Here is a 21,617-nt window from a genome sequence, read left to right on the forward strand (position 1 = left end):
ATGGTCAGTTTTGTATTTTACATACTGACTCCTAGTATAAGACAGATGGGAAACTCTTTTCTCTCTCTCTCTCTCTCTCTGTCCCCCCTCATCCCCCTCCCTCTCCCTCTCTCTATCCCCCCCTTTGTCTCTCTCTGTGTTTCTTACTTTGGCTTGCCCTCCCTCCTCCCTCTCTCCCTCCTGGCCATTTATTATGGTAATATAAATTTATCATATAATTAAATATATCTAGGGCTAATGATTAACTGGAAGTTAGGTTTTGAGGATAAATAGGTGAACTTAATTACTAACTGGTTTCAAGGTAGGAGGATTATGGGGAAGCAAGTTTTTCCTTTTAAAGATGAAACTTCTTTAATTGGGCATGGCGGTGCATGCATGTAATCCCAGCACTTGGGAGGCTGAGGCAGGAGGATCGCTGCGAGTTCAGGGCTAGCCTGGGCTACACAGTGAGTTCAAGGCCAGGCTGAACTAACATAGCAAGATCCTATCGCAAAAAATCAAAAATAAAATAAAGATAGAATTTCTTTTCAGCTATAGAAATGGGCAAATCACATTAATGCTACATGACTGGCTTAGGTAATTGCATTAAGCAGTGGCGATGAAGCCCAGTGCAGGTTCCCAGAAGAATATTTACAGCTGTGTAGATTTCACCTCTGATGTTAGCATTTGCATTAAAAAACAACAACAACAAACTCCCTTTGCTCTCCCATCTCTGCATGTAAAGAAAAGGTCATAAATACTACATGATTGAAAGAGAGCAAATATACATTCCTGTGAGATCCAGCCAGAAATACATATAATTAAAAAGTGGACTACAGAACTGGAGATAGTAAAAAGACAAGTGGCTGCCAGAGGAGGGAGAAATGAATAGGCACAGCACCAAGGATTTTCAGGGCAGTGGAGCTACTCTGTGTGATACTATAAGGATTGATACATGTCATTATGCATTTGCCCAGATCCATGGGATGCACAGTGCCAAGAGTGAACCTTATGCACACTGTGGACTTTGGGTGGTACTGATTGTTAGTGTATATTCATCATGTATAATAAATGAACCATTCTGGTGGAGGAGGCAATACATGTGTGGAGTCAGGTAGATGGCTTAATTTTGCTGTGAAGAACCTAAAAGTGGCTTTAAAAGTGAGCCATGTTCTCTGAAAGGCTCAAGAAATATGTGATTTCAGTACTCTTGTACATGTATTTCTGGTGACACACTATCATTAAGTTAGAATTTTTTTTTTCTTCTGGTATTAGTGATCTAACTCAGGACCTTGTGCTTGCCAGGCAGGCACAATGCCACTGTGCTACATCCCCAGCCTGTCACAATATTAAGTGTTCGTTTGCTCTTTGTGAACTAGGCAGGTGATTGCCAAGATCCCACATTCTTTGCCAGACCAATACACTCATAATATTCACTCATATTGTGAATATTTCACTTATAATGTTAATACTAATGCAGTGTCTTTTTTAACAAGATTAAAGAGAGTAAAGTAAGGTCCGGGGATTTAGCTCAGTGGTTTTGCTGCCTGCTGAGCAAGTGCAAGGACCCAAGTTCGATCCCCGGTACCAAAAAAAAAAAAAAAAAGAGAGAGAGTAAAGTATATTCTGTTAGGTTCATTAAGCTAATGCTTTTGGTATACAAAAGACTGAGTTATGTTCTTTTGGTTTTATAAAGTATACATTTTTGTATCTTTTTAAAAAAGAAACTATAAGTGGTATATTTGGAATTAAAACTATCTTGAGGATAACTGACATTGTGACCTTTTATAGTAACAATTTGAATATGGTTTAATACTTTAAAAAATAGGTAATATAGTTTATTCTGCTACAAAGCAGCGGTGGTGCTCCTAAGAAATTTGTATTTTCAAAAAAAATGAGCACTAAAATTAAGATGTGTTACGTACATGTACCAACTCTCCATGATGAATGTAATCATTATGTTCTACAAACATACTAATAAAAATAAAAATTGAAATTTTAAAAATAGCTATTTTCATGTATACAAGGGGTTGGGACCAAAAGATAGTGGATGTTTTAAAAAAACAAATTTTAAATCCAGAGTTTCTCCTCTGAACTGCATAACACAAAAAAATTATTTGAATGACTGTTTTCTCAGTTCTCCCAAAGATGGCTCTTAGCTGTACCCGTCCAGATTCGAGGGGAGAAGTTAATTGCATTATAGTGAGTGCCTTGGGCATTAAGGCTTAATTTTTTGATGAGCCATTTGAATAGGGCTGCCATAAAATATAACTTAGTTATATTTCTCCCCTCTTCAAACACTAAAGACACCCAGAGATGATTATATATACTGTATCTTTTGTTTGAGAGTAATGGTCTTTCCCTTTGTATCACCACTAGGCTTTCATTGGTGTCCTGAGTTGTTACTGCATTTATGGACCTTATCCATCGTTTATTAGAATGAACAGGATTGTAATGTTTGTATGTGAATTCTGAAGCTAGGCTGTGTGGGTTTGAATTTTATATCTAACACTAACCAACAGTGTGCTTCTATTTGATTATGGTCTCTAAAATGAGGACAATTGTCAGAGGTGGTAATGGCCTCAAGTGCTTACTTTAAGTAAGTAAACTGCAAAATAGTTTAATTTTTCCTTGCCTGTAGGAGAAAAAAAACATTGTTCCCTTCTTTTAAAGCAATTCACAAAGACTTTAACACTTTCTAGAAAAGAGAGATACAAATATAATATTACTTGGGAACAAACCTACCATTGCTTATTTAATTTTCTTCTGTGATAAATAAAGGTTCATCTTTGTGTACTTGCTCTTCTATTTTGTAGGCTGAATTTTTTTTTTGAGAAAGGATCAATTTTATTTATTTTTTAAATTTATTTTTATTCGTACATTAAAAATTCGTAATGATCACATTCATCATAAGGAATTTGTGCCTGAACATTACACATCTTCATTCTTCTTTTTTCCCCAATCTCCTCCCCTCTCTTCAAACACTCACTGTATAGCCCAGGCTGGCCTCGAATTTGAGGCAATCCTCCTGCCTCAGTCTCCCATGTGCTGGGATTATAGGTGTGCACCACCACCATGCTCTGCAGGAAGAGAATTTTTAAGGTGAATATGATCTAAAATATTTGCACTGCCAGACAAAGCTTTATTGTGTCTACAAACAAAAAACAGACATACCTGCATATATGTCAAATAATTGAAAGACTGATTCATATACCCCGCTTTTCAATTAGAATCTTAACTCTTAGCAGTTTCTTAGTGAACAAATGTACATACATACTTTCTGAAAGTTTTATTGACATGTTGTCATAAATTTAAAGCTTAACACCTCTGTGTTGTTTAATATATATCAATTCCTTATATTCCAGTCAGAAATCATAAACAGGCATAAGCAGTTATACTTAGTGGTTCATAAAGTACCTGGCATACGGTGGACATTTGATAAATGAATTTAAATTGTTCCGTATTACAAATAAACTACTTAGTAAAAACACTTGCACTTTTACTTTAAGTAACTATTTAGCTCTTAGAATGTTATTCTGTTGTGTAGTTAAATTATCTGATCTGCTTAATATTCCAGTCTTATAACATTGTTAGTTGGAGTATTTTCTCAGTGACTCACATGTAAAAGTCAACAGACAGACTTACCACTTGTGTGAGGTGGCTGTTTAACCATGAAATAAACTGTTTTTATTTCCATTGCCCCATGGATGTGGTCTTTCTGGCAGCGATGTCCATATTTGGTAGCTGTGCATGGAGAGCCAGGTGGTGCTGAAAAGCATCGCACAATGAAGCGTGGATGTATCTAGGTTTGACATTTGTCATCCCTTACTGCTGAAGGGAAGGGGAAAATCTGTTTTTCCATATGCTTGTGGGTTTTTTTTGCCTGCAGCTTTGTCCAGATGGTCTCATGAACATTGTTTACTCTGGGATGCTGTCCCAGATGTTTTGAAACCTGATGGGTAAATGTGGCACACAGATAGGTAAATTATTTGCATATTATAGTTTTTAAAATACTATTTTTGTGTAAGATTAAAATATGATTTTGGGAGGTATTTTTCCAAGTGAATTACATATACATATATATATATATAAAATTTTTATATATAGTTACATTCTGTAGTTTATTTCTCCCAACATTCCGTGTTCATGTTAGAAAGTTAAATAATATCAAGGCAGTATTTATTAAGAATGTTAAGTAAGGGAAGCACTTTTAAGGGTCATGTTCACTCAGGGTTGCATATATCCAAATCTATATGAATCTTGCCCCATTTTTTTTTTTTTTTTGGTATTGGGGATTGAACTTGGGACCTTCCACTTGCGAGGCAGATGGCTGAACCACTGAGCTAAATCCCCAGCCCCTTGTTTTATTTTTAAAATAATTGTTCTCATTTTTTCTTTTTGGTACCAGGAATCGAACTCAGGGCTTCATGCTTGCTAGGTAGGCGCTGTGCTGCTGAGCTACATTTCCGGCCCTAATTATTCTCATTGTACATAAATCATAGGTAAAAATTTAGGTAGTAAAATGACCTGGACTTAAAATCAGAAGATTATATTGTTACTCTGAGCAAATCACTTATCTGAGACTAAATTTTATAAATTAAAATCAGAGTTTACCTCCTTGCCTGAAAAGATAGAATAATGTTTGGGGTAATTACTCTTTCATCTTGAATTCTTAAAACTCACTATGAAACCATCTGTTGGCAGCAGATTCAGTGAGAATCTGAAAACTGCCTATTCTGGAGCCTACTTGGAATCCCAGATACAAACGGGACAGACTGTTCTGTCTGCAAACCCAGCCAGATTCCATGTCAGGCTTCCTCTGAGTTTTTCTTCAATACTGGTGATTTTTTCTATTTGCTTTTTTTGTTCACTTCCAGGCTTGAGATCTAATAACAGCCAATAATTTTTTACAAAAGAATATAGAGGGCTGGGGATTTAGCTCAGTGGTTCCGCCGCCTGCCTTGCAAGTAGAAGGATCCGAGTTCAATCCCCGGTACCAAAAAAAAAAAAAAAAAAAAAAGAATATAGAGAGGCAAACAGGATTTATGAAAAAAATGCAGCATAGGATAGGAAAAAAAGTTGTTAGAACTTGGAAGAAAAATCTTCTCTGTGAAATAGACTTGCATAATGAGAGAAACATCTTAGAAAGCAGTACATTCTCAATGAGCTATTTCCACATTTTAAAAAGAAAAGTCAGGCTAGGGGTATAGCTCAGCAGTAGAGTGCTTGCCTAGCATGTGTGAGGCCCTGGCTTCAATTCTCAGTATCACAAAAAAAAAAAAAAGAAGAAAAAGAAATTAGAGATAATACCCACAATAACCCACAGTATTACAAGAAAATAAAAAGAAGAAAAGCTATGAAGGCATACAGTGGCTATAATTGATATGAAGGAGCTTATATATATATATATATATATATATATATATTTTTTTTTTTTTTTTTTTTTTTGGTACCGGGGATCAAACTCGGGTCCTTGCGCTTGCGCAGCAGGTGGCGAAACCACTGAGCTAAATCCCCGGCCCACAAATAATATTTTTGAGAGGATCTCACAGGTGTTTAATTTTAAACACTTGCATAGTACTTACCATTCCTGGAACTATGCAATTATTACCTCATTTTATCTTTATGAAAAAAATCTGTGAGAAAATATATTAACTCTACTTCATTGCTAAGTGGGGCCCCATATCTCTGTGCTTTTTCTTTGGCAAGAGTAACAAGGCTGGGGCAGGGATTTAGCTCAGTGGTTCTACCGCCCGCCTGGAAAGCCCAAGGGCCCGAGTTCAATCTTCGGAACCAAAAAAAAAAGAGTAGCAGGGGCAGAGTTGAACCTTATTTGGACCAACAGGATATACATGACTTTAATCTGCCTCTACCTGAGCAGACAGACTTGACACACACACTCTTTCTCTCTAATGACCTCTAAGAGACACAGAAGGGGGGGGTCTGGAAAGTAGGTTGCCCCCTGCCTGTCTTTCTGATGTTTGCTTTCTGTTCCTGTCCCTGAGAACAAGGTCCCCTTCATCCTAGTTCATCTTTTTTATTTATTTATTTATTTTGGGGGTTTTTTTGGGAGGGGGGGTGGTATCAGGGATCAAACTCAGGACCTTGCACTTTCAAGGCAGGCAGCAGAACCACTGAGCTAAATCCCCGGCCTCTAGTTTATCTCTTTTAAAGCTACTTGCAAAAGGGGGGGGGGTATCTTAATTTATTTCCTGATAAGAACTCAGCCATAGGGATAGGGGTGTTAAATTTCTGCTGGATTTGCTGTTTAATTTTTAAAAAATTTTTATTGGTATATTTTAGATATACATAATGATCACATTCATCATAGGGAATTTGCAGCTGTACATGATATATCTTGCTTCTTTTTTCTCTATTCCTCTCTCCTCGCTTCAACCCCTCCTGCTACTTAATCTTGTAGGTTTTTATTTATGTTGATATTTTATGTATGTTCTGGGACACAGAGCAGTACTAAGAGCTATCCCCCCATCTTTGTCCATCAGCCAAACACTTAAAAGTTAATTAGTAATACAAGGTAGCATGTTAGTATTAGAAAAATAACACATGTAAAGAATTGTAAATTCTGAGGGTTGAGAGGCATTTAAAACAACCAGTTAAAACCCAAACATTTGAGAACTTGGGAATTTCCTGTCAAACTTCAAATTACAGTCAGTCCTCCATATTGATAGGTTCAGCATCCACAGATTTAACCAACAGCAGATCAAAATATTTGTGGAAAAATTACATCTGTACTGCACATGTACAGACTTTTTTCTTGTTATTCTCTAAATAGTACAGTTTGACCACTGTGTTTACTGTACATCATATTAGCTACTAAAAGTAACCTAGAGATGATTTAAAGTATACAGGAGGAGGATGTATGGAGGTTATGCGCAAGTATACCATTTTGTATGAGAGACTTGAGCACCTGCAGATTTGGGGGTCCTGGATCCAGTCCCCTAGGATACTGAGGGGTAACTATATATTGAACCCCCTAGGGATTGAGAGGGACTCTTCTGTCACATAGATATGATCACCCAGGTTATTCATAAATGTTAAGATATTGTTCTTCATTTTTACATTCTTATTAAACATGAACTGATAATGTAATTTGCAGATGTATATTAATAATACAAATTGATAAGCCCTAAACATACATTATGTATCAGACACTTAGGTATTCCTTTTTGTATTATACCATGGCTCTATTTCCTTAAACTTCTTTGTGTGTGTGTCTAGGAGGGATACTGGGGTTTGAACCAGGGCCTTGTGCATGGTAGGTAAGTGCTCTGCCACTGAGCTATGTCCTCAGCCCAGTTTTTTCGAGCTTTTGGTTTTGATGATTTCAAACTAAAAGGAAAATTGCAAGAATAGTAATTTTTAAAAAAACCCTGCTACTATAAGATGGTGATTTTCCTAATTCTATCATTTCTTCTGTTTATTAGTTGGCATATAAGGAATTCCTCTTCCCCTTTTTCCTTATTAAATATCTATTATTAACTCAACTATTATTCTGTGAATAATAATCTATTATACTGCCCTTACTTTGATGGTCAACTTATACCACATTGGACAGTGGGAGCCTGTCCAATATGGGCCTGTGGCTTTTTTTGTTGGTGGTGGTGGGTTGTTTAGACAGAGTCTTGTTCTGTGTTTCAGTCTGGCCTTGAACTCACTATTTTAGCTCAGGCTGGCCTTGAACTCACAGTAATCCTGTCTCCTAGGCCTCCTGAGTACTGGGATTACAGGTGTGAGCCAGTATGCCTGGTTTGGGCCTTTGTATTTTGACTTAATCCTACATGTTTTGCATCTTTGCTGCCCCAAGGCTTAGAATCAGCCTTTTCTTCAAGGAGTCCTCATATCTTTTTTTTTTTTGGTACCGGGGATTGAACTTGGGCCTTTGAGCTTGCACAGCAGGCCAGGCAGCGAAACCACTGAGCTAAATTCCCGGCCCCCCGAATCCTCATATCTTTTAAGGGAGGAATGGTGTTTAGAAGCTAGATCTTTTCTTATCACTTTTCTATTTTTCTCCTTTATTAATTTTGAGTCAGGGTCTCACTTAGTCCAGATCTTGTGATCCTCTTGCCTCAGCTTCCCAAGTGGTAGATCACAGGCGTGGGCCCCCAAAACCAGCTCTACTTGTTTCTTGACTGTGTTTCTATGCATTTAATTTTTTAACTCATCTGAAATTTATTCTGTAATGTGATGTGAGATACAAATCTGTATAGTAAACAAATTTAAATTACCTGCAATAGCAATACAATATAAACTAAAGACATTTGTGTTTGTATACTTCTCCTTTGGGAACACTGATTCAGGGAGACAGTGTTAATTTTAAATAATATATTGAAATTGCCAAATGACATATATTTAATTTTACATCTTATGTGTGGTTATATTTTCTCTAACTTGTAGGTACATTTTCTAGAATCATAAAACTTTGTGAAGAAAAACGTGAAACAAGTGAAATAAAGAGGGGAAGAAAAAGTGGCAGTGTGCCATCTGTAAAAGGAATTACAAATTTAGGAAATACTTGCTTTTTTAATGCAGTCATTCAGGTAAGAGTTAACAGAAAGATCTGTAAAATGTAACCTTAATTTATATGCACATTGGCGTACCTGTATACTACTAAGTGACTGCTAAACTTTCCTCTACACATTTCCCTGTCATATTTCTTGTGATTTAGGATCTCTTTGCATATTGTCATACACATGCACACACCTTTTTTTCACACAGTGGACCTGAAAGGTCTTTTGTGTATTTTTACAACTTTGTTGGTAATAGTGACATTTATTAAATGTAATATGCAATAAGTTAAAAAAAATTAAATAGACATTTTTGCTATGGTGGATGAAATTTGAAATTTTGAGAGTAATCTTTTCATAAAATCAAAGGCATAATATAACTGAATCAGAAGACTTTACTTTTATTTTCTTTTAGAACTTGGCACAGACTTATATTCTTATTGAACTAATGAATGAGATAAAAGAAGATGGTACAAAATTAAACATCTCTCCTGCAGATTCTCAGCTGGTAAGAAGCATAATTATCTAGATAATATCTGTTTTCAGATGAGCCACTGATGTTGCCAAAAATACATCTTTTCTATTTCTCAAACTCTCAGTTGGAATGGTAATAAGAGGACAAAATAATAATTCAAAGCTGGGTGTGGTGGCGCATGTGGAAGGCTGAGGCAGGAGGATCGCTGTGAGTGCTAGGCCAGCCTGGGCCATATAGTGAGTTCAAGGCCAGTCTGTACTACAAAGTGAGACCCTGTCTCAAAAAACAAAAACAAACTCAAAAAATTCAAAGCATTTTGTGAAAATAATTAGATTTAAAGTCTTTTAAATCGTATGTTTAAAGTACTTTATTCAGATATATCATGGATCAAACCATACAGACTGCAAGGCAGTTTTTAAATATATCAGAAAAACAAGAGACATTTGACTTGTTGAGCAAAATATCTAGGATTGTGTTTTGTAGTTACTGCTGACATTTGTTTAAATTTAGCATCTTGTTCTTTTTTTTTTTTTGGTACCGGGGATTGAACTCGGGTCCTTGTGCTTGCAAGGCAAGCAGCAGAACCACTGAGCTAAATCCCCAGCCCTAACATCTTGTTCTTTAAAGGTAGATTTAATGGGGAGCAGCTGAACTTTTTTGTTTTTTTGGTACCGGGAATCGAACTCAGGACCTTGAGCTTGCCCCAGGCAGTTGCAGCGCCACTGAGCTAAATCCTTGGCCCTGATAATGGGTTTTTAAGTGTGTAAGAAAGAAAGAAAAATAGTCTAGCAAATAAAAATGAAAGCAGGGCCTGGGATTTAGCTCAGTGGTACTGCACCCAACTCCCAAATGCAAGGTTCTGATTTTGATCCCTGGTACCAAAAAAAAAAACAAAACCCCAAAGCAGTCCCTGCCATTCTAAAGCTGATCTAACACCCAGAGTCAGGCTGTTGTTCAAATAGTATCACAGGAAAGCAACTGAAGACTATGATTTTCTAAGACTGATAAAATGAGTCAAAAGATGACCACTCCATAATTTGTTCAAACACAGACAAAAACAGTGTCACTCTGCCATAGAGAACATTCCAGCACCCTCTCTTTTAGTCAGAATGAGAAATGAATTATTACTGTTTCTTTACCAGATATAGCTTTAATCCTTGTTGTCCTCTCTCCTTTTCCATGAATAAGTCTTATTGAGAGACCCACTCATAGAATTACCTCTCTTTGCTGATAGCATCCAGTCTAGAGTGAATCTCCACTTCCTTAGAAATTTCTTCTAATTACCCAACCAAAGCCCAAATCCTGTGTAGGTTCTTTATAACACCGTCTTACTGAGACAGCCCATCTTGTCTCAAGGTGTTTGGTCTACCTCACTGCAACAAGCAGTAAACTCACTTTGTTAACTATAAGTATGTTCCTGATGGGCTCTGGCTGTAGGGAATTGATTGTAGTAATGAGAATTTTAGGTGGAAATTGAGAGCTGGAAGCTAGGTGTGGTAGTATAAGCCTGCGATCCCACGTACTCAGGAAGCTGAGGCAGGAGGATCAAAGTTTGCGGCCAGCCTAGGCAACTTCATAAGGATGCCCCTTCACCCTTGTCTTCCCCCACAAAATAGAAATTGAGAGCTGGGCCCAGTAGCATACACCTATAGACTCAGGTACTTGGGAGGCTGAGGCAAGAAGATCACTTGAGCCCAAGAATTCAGAGCAGCCTGGGCAACATAGAGGCTCCATCTGAAAAAAAGAAAAGTTTTTTTAGTGTGTGCGCACGCGTGTGTGTGTGTGTGTGTGTGTGTGTGTTAGAGGAAGAAATAATATGTGTGTAGTTCATAATCTGGCTTTGGAAACATTTAAAAAAGAAGAGTCTAAAAGATATTTAGCCCAAGCTGGATGTAGTGGTGCATGCCTCTAATCCCAGCACTTGGAAAGCTAAGGCAGGAGGCCAGCCTGAACTACATAGTGAGACACTGTCTTAAAAAAAAAATTAGTATAATGTAGTATAGCCTCAAATTGTTCTTCCCAGGAGACAGTTTTGAAAGACAAAGGGGTAACATTTTAGAAACACTTTTTCCCCCTTCAAAAGAGAGAGAGATTTGGTCACATAATTCCTCATTCCTTATATTAAATACTTGAGGAAAAGAAAGGTGTGGAGTTTTGCTAGTAAATATAACACGATTTTTGTGAAAATGTAAAAAAATCAAGTAGATCAGTACTTGTAGGGAAGGGAGCACATCATGAGACAGTTATAAGCAACCATGGATTGGCAATTTCATTCATGCTAATTTTATTAAATAAAGGGCAGAGGATATAAAAATACCTGTATTTTTTAAGGCAAGACATTTAATCCTGTTTTCTATTTTATATGTTCATTTTAGATATGAAGGAAAAAGATTTCATAATACTTTGAATCAGTTTAATTACTGTCATTAAATAAAGTATAACACTTAATTTGAAGATAATGTTTTACTTTAAAATTCTGTATTTCTTTTTTTGTTTGTTTGTTTTGTTTTTTTGGTACCAGGGATCGAACTCGGGACCTTGCACTTGCAAGGCAGGTGCCGGAACCACTGAGCTAAATCCCCGGCCCATAAAATTGTGTATTTCTGACATATAGTTGATCATTTTATTTTTATTTTTATTTTTTTATTGTGTTTTTACAGGACCCATTAGCGGTAGAACTTTCAAGCCCTGGACCACTGACCTCAGCCTTGCTCCTGTTTCTTCACAGCATGAAGGATACTGAAAGAGGACCACTTTCTCCTAAAGTTCTTTTTAACCAGCTTTGTCAGAAGTGAGTGTATCTCCATTTTTCATATAATAATCATGTACTAATATATTCATTGCTTGGTATGAGTCATTTCACTTATTATAACACTCTTATTGCCATTGCTGCCTGGATTCTCGAGAGAAAGAACAGTGTGCTTATGCAAATTACGACTCATAATTCTTTAAAGAAGTGATCATTTATCCCCATTATAGAAGGAAATGGAGACTGACAAAAATTACAAAAATTGAGTAGAATGAAAGTGACAAAGCCAAGAATCAAGTAGAAGTTGATCTGTCTTGACTCAAGCCTGGGTACAATACTGCAAAGTAAAAGCTTACAACTGTGTAAAATCTAGAAAGTATTGTAAGAGATAATTGAATCTAGCTTCCTTACCCCACACCTCCTTATTTTGATCTGGGGATCAAACTGAAGGCCTTGGCATGATAGTCAAGTGCTTTACCGCTAAAATAACATGCCTGACCCCTATCTTTCTTATTTTTAAAGATGAGCTTTAAGGCAAATAGAGTGTAAGTGATTTTCTCAAAGTACTAACATGTTTAAAAACAAAATCCCCATATGTCTGGAAATCAACATACCAAAAAGGACCTGATTTAACACTAATATATTCATTTTTTTTCTTATTTGAGAGTTTACTTTTATTTGTGTGAGTCAGGGTCTCACTATGTAGTTTAGGCTGGGCTTGAACTAATTATTGTAGCCTATGCTGGCCTGGAACTCGCAGCGTCCTCCTGCCTCAGCCTCTGACTGCTGGGAGTACAAGTGTGTTCCACCATGCCTGGAAAGAATTTACTTGCTGGAATCCAGGGGTACGCCATGTATAATGTGTTAAAAATGGACCTTGTTTTCATGGAGCTTTTAGGCTACTTTAGTTCACAATTACTGAAATATGAAAAAAAATTCTTTATATGTGCACTTGCATTTTTGTATATCTACAGACTTTAAAAATCTCATTTTAATTCAAATGTATTCTAAAACATAACAGGTTTGGTGTTTAACTTGATTGGTAAATACTGTTTCTTCAGAAATGCGGCTGGGGATTACACTCAGTGTCCTGAGTTCAATTAAACAGATACACACACAAACAAAAACCATAGAAAGACTCAGAAAAATGGGTGTCTCATTGAGTTAGAATGTTTTTAGGGCATTATAAACTTCAGAATTTTTTTTGGGGGGGGCAGTACTGAGGATGGAACTCTAGACCTCACACATGGTAAGCAAGCCTTCTACCACTGAGCTACAGCCCCAGTCCTTTATTTTATATTTATTTATTTAGGTACTGGGGATTGAACTCAGGACCTCACGTTTGCGAGGCAGGCGGTGGAACCACTGAGCTAAATCCCCGGTCCCCCAGTCCTTTATTTTAAAGACAGGATCTTACAAAGTTACTTAGGCTGGCTTTGAGCTTGCAATCCTCCTGCCTCAGCCTCCCAAGTAGCTGGGATTATAGGGGATTACAAGTGTGAACCATTAGGTTAGAAATTTATTTTTGTCTGCTAAAAAACTTCTTTTTTCTGGAATTCCAGTATGTTGAAAATCATGGATTTCAAAAGAAATGAAAGGGATAGAATAAAAACGCTATTGTTGTTAAGTAGTAGGTTTTTAAAAAAATTTTTAAAACTCTTCGTTTTCTGTTATTCTTTTTCATGTGTTTTTGGTGTTTGTTTGTTTTATAATACTAGGGATTAAACGTAGGGTCTCGTGCATGCTAGGCAAGTATTCTACCACTGAGCTACATCCCCAACCCTTTTAATTTTGAAATAGGGTCTCATTAAGTTGCCCAGGTTGGCTTTAAACTTGTGATTATCCACTTTCAGTCTCCCAAATAGCCAGGACTCTGGTGTACCACCACACTTGAATTCTTTTTCCTGATTTTAAAAAGATTTATAAAAATTGAAAGTACCTGCTTATAGGTGAAAATTCAAATTTCTACCTATTCTTATTCCTCAATTATATCCATGATATGTTTTTAGGATCTTTTATCTGAGGTACTTGGGACCAGAAATATTTTCAATTTTGGATTTTTTCTGATTTGGCAATATTTTGGTATATATATTGAGGTGTCTTTGAGAGAAGATTCACATCTAAATATGTTTCATATAAACATCTAAACAAGGTTTTATATATACCTTGTAAAGAAAATCTGAAGGTAATTTTGTACAGTATTTTTAAGTGCATTTGTGTTTTGAATGCAACCTATCATGTTTTATTTTTTCAAAAGTGATTGCATACATGGATATATATGTATATACACCCATTTGCATATATATGCACATTGTTGACAAATTGCTTATTTTGCTTAATGTATTTTATATATCTTAATTTTAATACAAGTGGGTATACCTTATTTGAGTGTGTATTGTGTCTGTGTGGATGTCTTATTTGACTTGTAGGAATATCTCTATGGAATACATTCTTGGAAGTAGAATACCTGTATCAACATTATTTGAAAACTTTTAAAATTGCATTTTCTTTTGCATTTTTATACTTATTTTATGTACTAAGATTTTTGTACTTATTTTAATGTACTAAGAAAGCTACTTTTAAAAAGATTGGTAAAGATTTAATCCATTTATGTTTGGGTCTATTTCTTTTTGTTTGTTTGTTTTTCTGTTTTAATATTTAGATCTTTAATCCACTTCTGTTTTAGTTTTGTGCATGGTGAAAGATAGGGGTCTAGTTTTAATCTTTGGCAAGTTGAAAAAAAATCTTTAACACCTTTAAGAGTTTTAATTTTTTTAAGACTTTTAAATTTTTATAGGGTGAAAATGATCAAAGTATGTTGTGTGCATGTATAAATTTGCCAAAATTAAACCCATTAATCTGTATAATCAATAAACAAAAAATTTACATGTGCACATTGTTTTTTCTGAGACAGAGTCTTGCTGTGTAGTTTAGGTTGGCCTTGAACTCACTATCAAACTCACAGTACTCTGATCTCAGTCTCCTGAGTCCTGGGATTATAGGTGTGAACTACTGTGCCCAGTTGAAGATTGGTTTTTGTGGGGTTTTTTTGGTACTTGGGATCGAACTGGGGACCTTGCGCTTGCGAGCAAGGCGGAAGAACCACTGAGCTAAATCCCTGGCCCTGAAGATTGTTTTATTTCTTCCTTATTAATCTCCAGCCTTTCATCTTTTTCTTACCTTGTGTCACTGGCAAGACTTCCAGTACAGTGTTACAGTGGTGACACGGGCACCCTTGCCTTTATTCCTGATATGAGGTAAGGATATTCAGTCTTTCACAGAATGACAACTGTAGGTTTTCGAAGATTCTTTTTATTGGTTCAAGGAAATTTCCATTTATTAGTTGGTTTTGAGAATTCTTATCAAGAATGGATGTTCAGGGCTGGGGATTTAGCTCAGTAGTTCCACTGCCTGCCCCGCAACTGCAAGGACCCGAGTTTGATCCCCAGTACCAAAAAAAAAAGAATGGATGTTCATATTCCATTCCCTTCTTTCTTTACCCCTATCCCTCCCATTTCCCCTTCCCCTTCGCACCTTTTCTTCCTATTTCACATTATCCATTATACAAAAAGAAAAAATGGAAGCAAAGTCTTTGTAGATAGGGAGGGGTGGATGGGTTGAAGGGAGGGCAGGGGAATGGGGAAAAAATAAGAACCAAGATGGATTATGTAAAGGTGCACATTTCCAATGATGAGTGTCATTATATTGTATACCTTAAATGTACCAATATAATTAAATAAAAAAAGAATGGATGTTCACTTTTAAAAAACCGTTTTTGAACACCTATTGAAGTATGTGGCTGGGCCAGGGATTTAGCTCAGTGGTGCCACCGCCTGCCTCGAAAGTGTAAGGTCCTGAGTTTGATCCCCAGTACCAAAAAACCCCAAAACAAAACACAAAAAAATGTTGAAATATATGGTTTTTTTAGTCTGTTGAAATAATGGATTGTATTGATAAATGTTCTAACTATCTTAAGTGAGGTATATTTTATATATAATAAACCACACATTTTAAAGAATACTATTGGGTAAGATTTAACATATTTATACACATTGCCACAGTCAATGTAAGGAATGTATCCATCATCCTCAAAAGTTTCCCTGATCTCTGTAATCCCTTTCTGGACAACCCCCACCCTCTCAATTCTGTCCCTACCACTTGTTTTTGTTGCTATTACTATGATTAGTTTGAATTTTTAAGAATTTTATGTAGGGCTGGGGATTTAGCTCAGTGGTTCTGCCACCTGCCTCGCAAGCACAAGGTTCCGAGTTTGATCCCTGGTACCAAAAAAAAAAAAATGAATTTTATATAAATAGGAACATAGTGTGTACTTTCTCAATATAGCTTCTTGGCCGCAATTATTTTGTGACTCATCTGTATTGTGTGTATATATGATTGATTTTTGAAAGTTGGACCAATCTGTTGAAGTTTCTGTTACAGTGATGATTGTCAACACTGCAGCTACTTCTGATGAGCATTTCTTGGGACCAGGTTCTTTAATTTCTTGTATTTTTTTGGTAAATGATTTTATTTTGAAATAGTTTTAAGACTCATATCAAGTTACAGAAATAGTGTACAATTCCTGTATATCCTTCTTCCAGCTTCATCCATGATTATATCATATACAATAATACATTGTCAAAAGCAGAAGGCCAGTAGTGCTAGCATGATACTGTTCACTCTGGTACAGATCTTATTTCACCAGCTTTTACATGCATTCTTCTTTAGAAGTTTCAGAGATGTAGAGTGATTCTGTTTGTCCGTTCTCCTTCATACCTGACTTTCACTCCCTTTATTTCTTCATTTTGTGAACCAGTACTAATGTGCTGAGCTTTTGTTTGTTTTTTGAGACAGAGTCTTTCTATGCAGTTCAAGCTGGCCTTGAACTCACTGTGTAGTCTAGGCTGACGTCCAACACACCTCAGCCTTCTGAGTGCTAGGATTACAGGCATGCACCTCCACACCTGGCCTTGTGCTGAGCTTTTGATATTGACTCCAGGAGGGGGAGTTTGTTCCTGAGGAAATATAATCAACTGGACAAATGGATGCTGACAGTGTTTTCTGGTATTAGTGGTATTCTGTGAGCCACCAGAATCTCTGCTAGAATGACAGTACAGTACTATATACTGTAGTATTCTGGCTATGTTCCTAAGTGTGTTTTGTTTTGTTTCTTGTTGTTTTGCAGTGCCAGGTTGTATTCTATCACTAAGCTACATCCCCAGCCCACTTTGATATTGTTTTCTTTCCTCTATGTATGTGTTTATATGTGTTACTGAGGACTGGACCCAGGGCTTTTGCACTGAACTATATTCCCAGCTCACTTCAATAGCCTCCTTCATTCTCTTCCTCTCTCCCTGCCTTCCTTCCTTCTTTCTTCTTTCTTTTTTGTGGTACTAGGACTGAGCCTAGGGTTTTCCCATTGACCCATATTCTCAGCCTTTTAAAATTTTTTTACTGTGAGGCAGAGTTTTGCTAATTCCCCAAGCTGGGTTCAAACTTTCAATCCTGCATGGTGGTGCATACCTACAGTCCCAGCACTCAGGAGGCTGAGGCAGGAGGATTGCCATGAGTTCCAGGGCCAGCCTGGACTACACAGGGAATTCAAGGCCAGCATGGAATACATAGCAAGACTCCTCCTCAAAAAACAAACTCAAAACAAAACAAAAAAGCAAAATCAATCTTCCTGTCTCAGCCTCCTGGAGTGCTGGGAGTGCACCACCATACTTGGGTAATATTGTTTTCTAATTTACTAATTCATCCTTTTTTTGTATTTAGTTTAGATGTATTTTGGATATTTTGTATTTTTATGTGGGATAATGTCACTGGATCCAAGGAGATCCACAAATCAGAGATACTCACCTGACCCATGGGACAGGTTACCAGGCTTTCTGACTTCCATCACAGAAAAAGCATTTCCAGTCAGTAAGAGGCATAAAAAGGTTTATACAGCAGAAATCAAAGTACATACTCAAAGAAAATAGTGTGTGTGCCTTCGAGAGAGGCACTCATGGCCTTGAGCTAGGTGTATTTGTAGGGGTAGAAATCTGTAAAATTTGTGAATCTGTGGAAAGATGGGAATTCAGTTTACAGATGAGACAGCTCTTTATGCAGGGAAAGGTGAGGGCCCATTCATAGGTGACCACCATCACTAGGGAAAGGCCCATTTTACAGGTGAAAAGGATGGTCTACTCACAGCTGAAAAAGGTCCATTTACAGGTAAAGGGGAATAGCCCAGGTTTATTGTATCTTTAAGGACCTTAGAAAGTTTTGACTGGGTTTGTGTCCTGAACCTGCAGTTTTTTATTAAAAGTACAATTTTATTTTATTTTTTGTTTTTTTGAGACAGGGTCTCACTGTGTCATTTGGGCCGGCCTTGAACTCAACTATGTAACCCAGGCTAGCTTCAAACTCACTGCAATCCTCTTGCCTCAACCTCCCAAGTGCTGGGATCACAGGCGTGTGCCCCTATACCTCGCTTAAGAAAAATTTTTTAAATTATGATTTTTCTTCTACCTATCTTACTTTTTCTATCCTGCTTCAGTTTTATATTCTTGTTGCTAGTATTTTTAATTGGTTAGTTTATTAATATCCACATGTTAATTTTTTCCTATCTTTATTAATATCTAGTTTTTAATTGACATACATTTATTTTGTGCTTTTGTACATTTTCAACATACTGTAACATTTTTGGACAATTTTATGCAATTTACTTGAGATAATGCAAATTCATTCTAATTGTTGATTTTTTTCAGCATTAAATTTTTTCATGTGTCTTATTGGTTTGTAGGGTCATTTAGAGTAGGTCTTTGTGGGCTGGGGATTTAGTTCAGTGGTTCTGCTGCCTGCCTCAAAAGCACAAGGACCCAAGTTCTATCCTCCATACCAAAAAAAAAAAAGAACATAGAGTAGGTCTTTGTTCATTCTCCCTCATCTTTGTTTCCTCTGCTTTCTGTTTTTCCACTCCTTCCTTCTTCCTCTACCACTCTCACCACTTCCACTTCCTGTCTTCTATCCCTCCCTTCTCTTATTTATTCCTGTCTCTGCCTGACAATTTTAAGGTGGACTCACGCTAAGTCTTGAGGCTGGACTTGGAGGTCTAGTGTCTTATGGGTTCACCTTTACATCTGTGTTGCGCATCGTGGGAATGTGAGAGTCTGTGAAAGCCTGGCTCAGCCTCCTCAGCTCGGTTTGTGCTCTCTGTAGCCTCAGGCAGTGTTTACCTAAGGGCTTCCTTTCTGGCTCTAGAGGAGGCTACCTGAAGTACTAATGAGCCTGGCTCTGGTTCTTGCCTTTACCCCTCAGTGCCGAGCTCTTTTAGGCCCAATGAGTCTGGTTTTGTTGTTTGTTTGTTTTGCTTATTTGTTTGTTTTTTTCTTTGCCTATTATGGGTTTATATTCTATTTTTGCTCTGTGGGATTTACTTTATACTGAATCCCATTTATACTTTTTTCCTCTATGTATAGTTTGTCAATATGTTTGTAGTATAGTGAGTGAGTTTTTGGACTATGTCTAATTCACCATTACCCAGAAAACAGCTCCACAGATTCTTGTTCCAAATTTTTCTCTTTCTTGATGGTCTCCTGTTTTGTGCTTATACATACATTCTCCTATTACATCTTGAAGTTGCTTTGTGCTTTTGTTTTGTGGTTCTGGGGATTGAACCCAGGGGCTCGCACATACTTGGCAAGCACTCTGCCTCTGAGCTGCATCTCCCTTGTTTACATTTATTTATTTATTTATTTATTTATTGGTACTAGGAATCGAACTCAGGACTTTGTTCTACTTACATTTTTTTTTTTTGGTACTGGGGATCGAACTCTGGACCTTGTGCTTGCAAGGCAGGCTGCGGAACCACTGAGCTAAATCCCCAGCCCACTACTTACATTTTTAAATGAGAGTCTTGCTAAATTGGTCAGCCTCCCGTTGAACTTGTGATACTTCTCCCTCAGCCTCCTGACTAGTTGTGATTACAGGCATGCACTACCATGTCTAGCCGTATTAAGGTTTTTAATTTTCTCTTCTTTCTCGCAGTAACGCTTTTACTGAGTTAAACTTCCTGTGAATATTTAGTGTTTCCTTTATTATGAATAGGCTGAATATTTTTATAATTTGATGGATTTTCTTTGTAGTCTTTAAATTTGAAGGTTTTTTGACATTGGTAGCTCAAATAGGCTGTATTAGAGAGTCTGTAAGTCATTGTGTGTGTGGTGTTTTTTTTTCAGTTTTATTACGTTTTCTTCACTGGTTCATTTAGAAGGCAGTAAGTAGTTCATGCATGGCTGAGATGGAACTGGAAGAGACGTGGTAGTGACATTTTCATTTTTGTTCAGGGGTGGTCTCCTTGCGGTATCTTTGCTTTTTTTTTTTTTTCCTCTCTTGTGACAGAATCTCACTATGTTGCCCAGGCTGGCCTTGAACTGCTGTGATCCTCCTGTCTCAACCTCCCAAGTGCTGGGATTACAGTTGTGTGCCACTACACCCAGCTTTGTGTCTTTGTTTATTTTTTTTTTTGTCTTTGCTTTAAAAGGCATAAACTCCCTCCTTGTACTCCTTGCCACCTGGCTAGTGAAGATCCCAGAAAAATTCCCATTTCCCCCTTTAGTCATCTTCCACTCCCCTGACCTTTCCTGGAATCTGCAGCTCAAATATAGTGTTGTGCAGTTTCTGCTTGTCGTGATGCCAGCCATGATGACCCATGGAGTTTGTGTCCCTCTTGGTTTCTGTCCTTCCTTGTCTCTGATCTAGGAGACCAGTGCCCTCTACCACATGCAGAAAGGGGAGCCTAGTGGGGGAATAAATGACAATATTCTCAGCATCATGGAGTTATTTGCTGCTACTTGGCAAAGAGACCTGAATGGTGTTTCCTCTTACAAGCTAGATTCATTCTTGCTTCACTTAGCTCTTTGGGCTCACACCTGAGTTGGGGGCTCGCATCAGAGCGTTCCTAGGAGAATGCTCAGTGAGGAAGATTCTTGAAATTCTGGACTCAGAAGACCTGATTGATTTCCGCAGCTCTTAGCTGGTTCTGCAGTTCTCTCCACTGTAAAATGCAGTTCACAGTTTTTATAAATTCTTTAACAGTGTTGTTGTCTATATCAAATGAGTATGTTTTCATATGTATATCATAGTGAAATAATTGTAAACTGGTCTTATGCTACCAAAAGATATTTAATTACACAAGAACTCTAATTATCAAATCTTAAAGATACATTCACAGAGATAGCAATTTGTAGTCCTAGATTTTAATATAAATACTTGCCTTTCTGTTCATTCTTTAAAGTAGAAAGATAAATAACAGTGTCTTGGGTTTGAATGCTTTTTTTTTTTCTAGCTATATGATTTTGCAAATTGTTTAAATACTTCTAAGCCTTCCTATATATAAGCTGGAGGAAATAATGTGTCTTAACCAGATTGAGGACATTATGACTTAAAATGTGTAAAACTGTTAGTACTATACTCAACTTAAAATAGTTGTTTAATAAGTTATAGCCATTTTGTTCTCAGTGTACACTTATAAGCTCATCCTGATTAGAACAAGTATCACATTTTTTTCCTCCTTAGTTGAAAAAGTAGTAAATTGTATCATTGACTGTTATTTCAAAGTGATTTTAAGTAAGAATAACATTGTCGATCACCTGTGGAATGATTATTGTTTTCTTTCCTGATTTGTTTTTAAATCATAGGGCACCTCGATTTAAAGGTTTCCAACAACAGGATAGTCAGGAGCTTCTTCATTATTTGTTGGATGCAGTGAGGACAGAAGAAACAAAGGTCAGGTTTCTTAATGTTTAATTGCATATTCTCTTTTAGTCCTTATTTACACTTTCAGTTTCTCACACTAGAGAAACTTTGGTATTTACACGTGTGTGTCCTATTTATTTCACTTAAG

The 21,617-nt window shown here is 37.0% G+C and overlaps 1 protein-coding gene and 1 long non-coding RNA gene across 7 annotated transcripts in view; one reads left to right on the top strand and one right to left on the bottom strand.

Annotated features, from left to right (window-relative positions):
- The window catches only part of Usp45 (ubiquitin specific peptidase 45), a 65,043-nt gene that overhangs the window by 18,212 nt on the left and 25,214 nt on the right, over window positions 1-21,617 (top strand). For 5 of the 6 annotated variants that reach the window (XM_021242691.2, XM_087187943.1, XM_021242692.2 and 2 more), the window contains 4 exons: window positions 8,395-8,537; window positions 8,920-9,012; window positions 11,640-11,770; window positions 21,412-21,499. In XM_021242691.2, coding sequence (XP_021098350.2) covers window positions 8,395-8,537; window positions 8,920-9,012; window positions 11,640-11,770; window positions 21,412-21,499 — 455 coding nt within the window. The remainder of the gene's footprint in view (window positions 1-8,394; window positions 8,538-8,919; window positions 9,013-11,639; window positions 11,771-21,411; window positions 21,500-21,617) is intronic. The other variant, XM_087187945.1, reaches the window with a different exon arrangement.
- Window positions 1-21,617, bottom strand: part of LOC110345395 (uncharacterized) — a 60,214-nt gene that overhangs the window by 3,255 nt on the left and 35,342 nt on the right. The window contains exons 2-3 of the long non-coding RNA XR_015441531.1: window positions 3,625-3,931; window positions 2,969-3,059 (exon numbers count right to left, since the gene is read on the bottom strand). This is a non-coding gene — a long non-coding RNA (uncharacterized LOC110345395). The remainder of the gene's footprint in view (window positions 1-2,968; window positions 3,060-3,624; window positions 3,932-21,617) is intronic.

This window comes from Heterocephalus glaber, unplaced genomic scaffold (genome assembly GCF_053883595.1).
Source record: "Heterocephalus glaber isolate CG9 unplaced genomic scaffold, H.glaber_assembly_v1.0 deba00001523, whole genome shotgun sequence".
NCBI lineage: Eukaryota > Metazoa > Chordata > Mammalia > Rodentia > Bathyergidae > Heterocephalus > Heterocephalus glaber.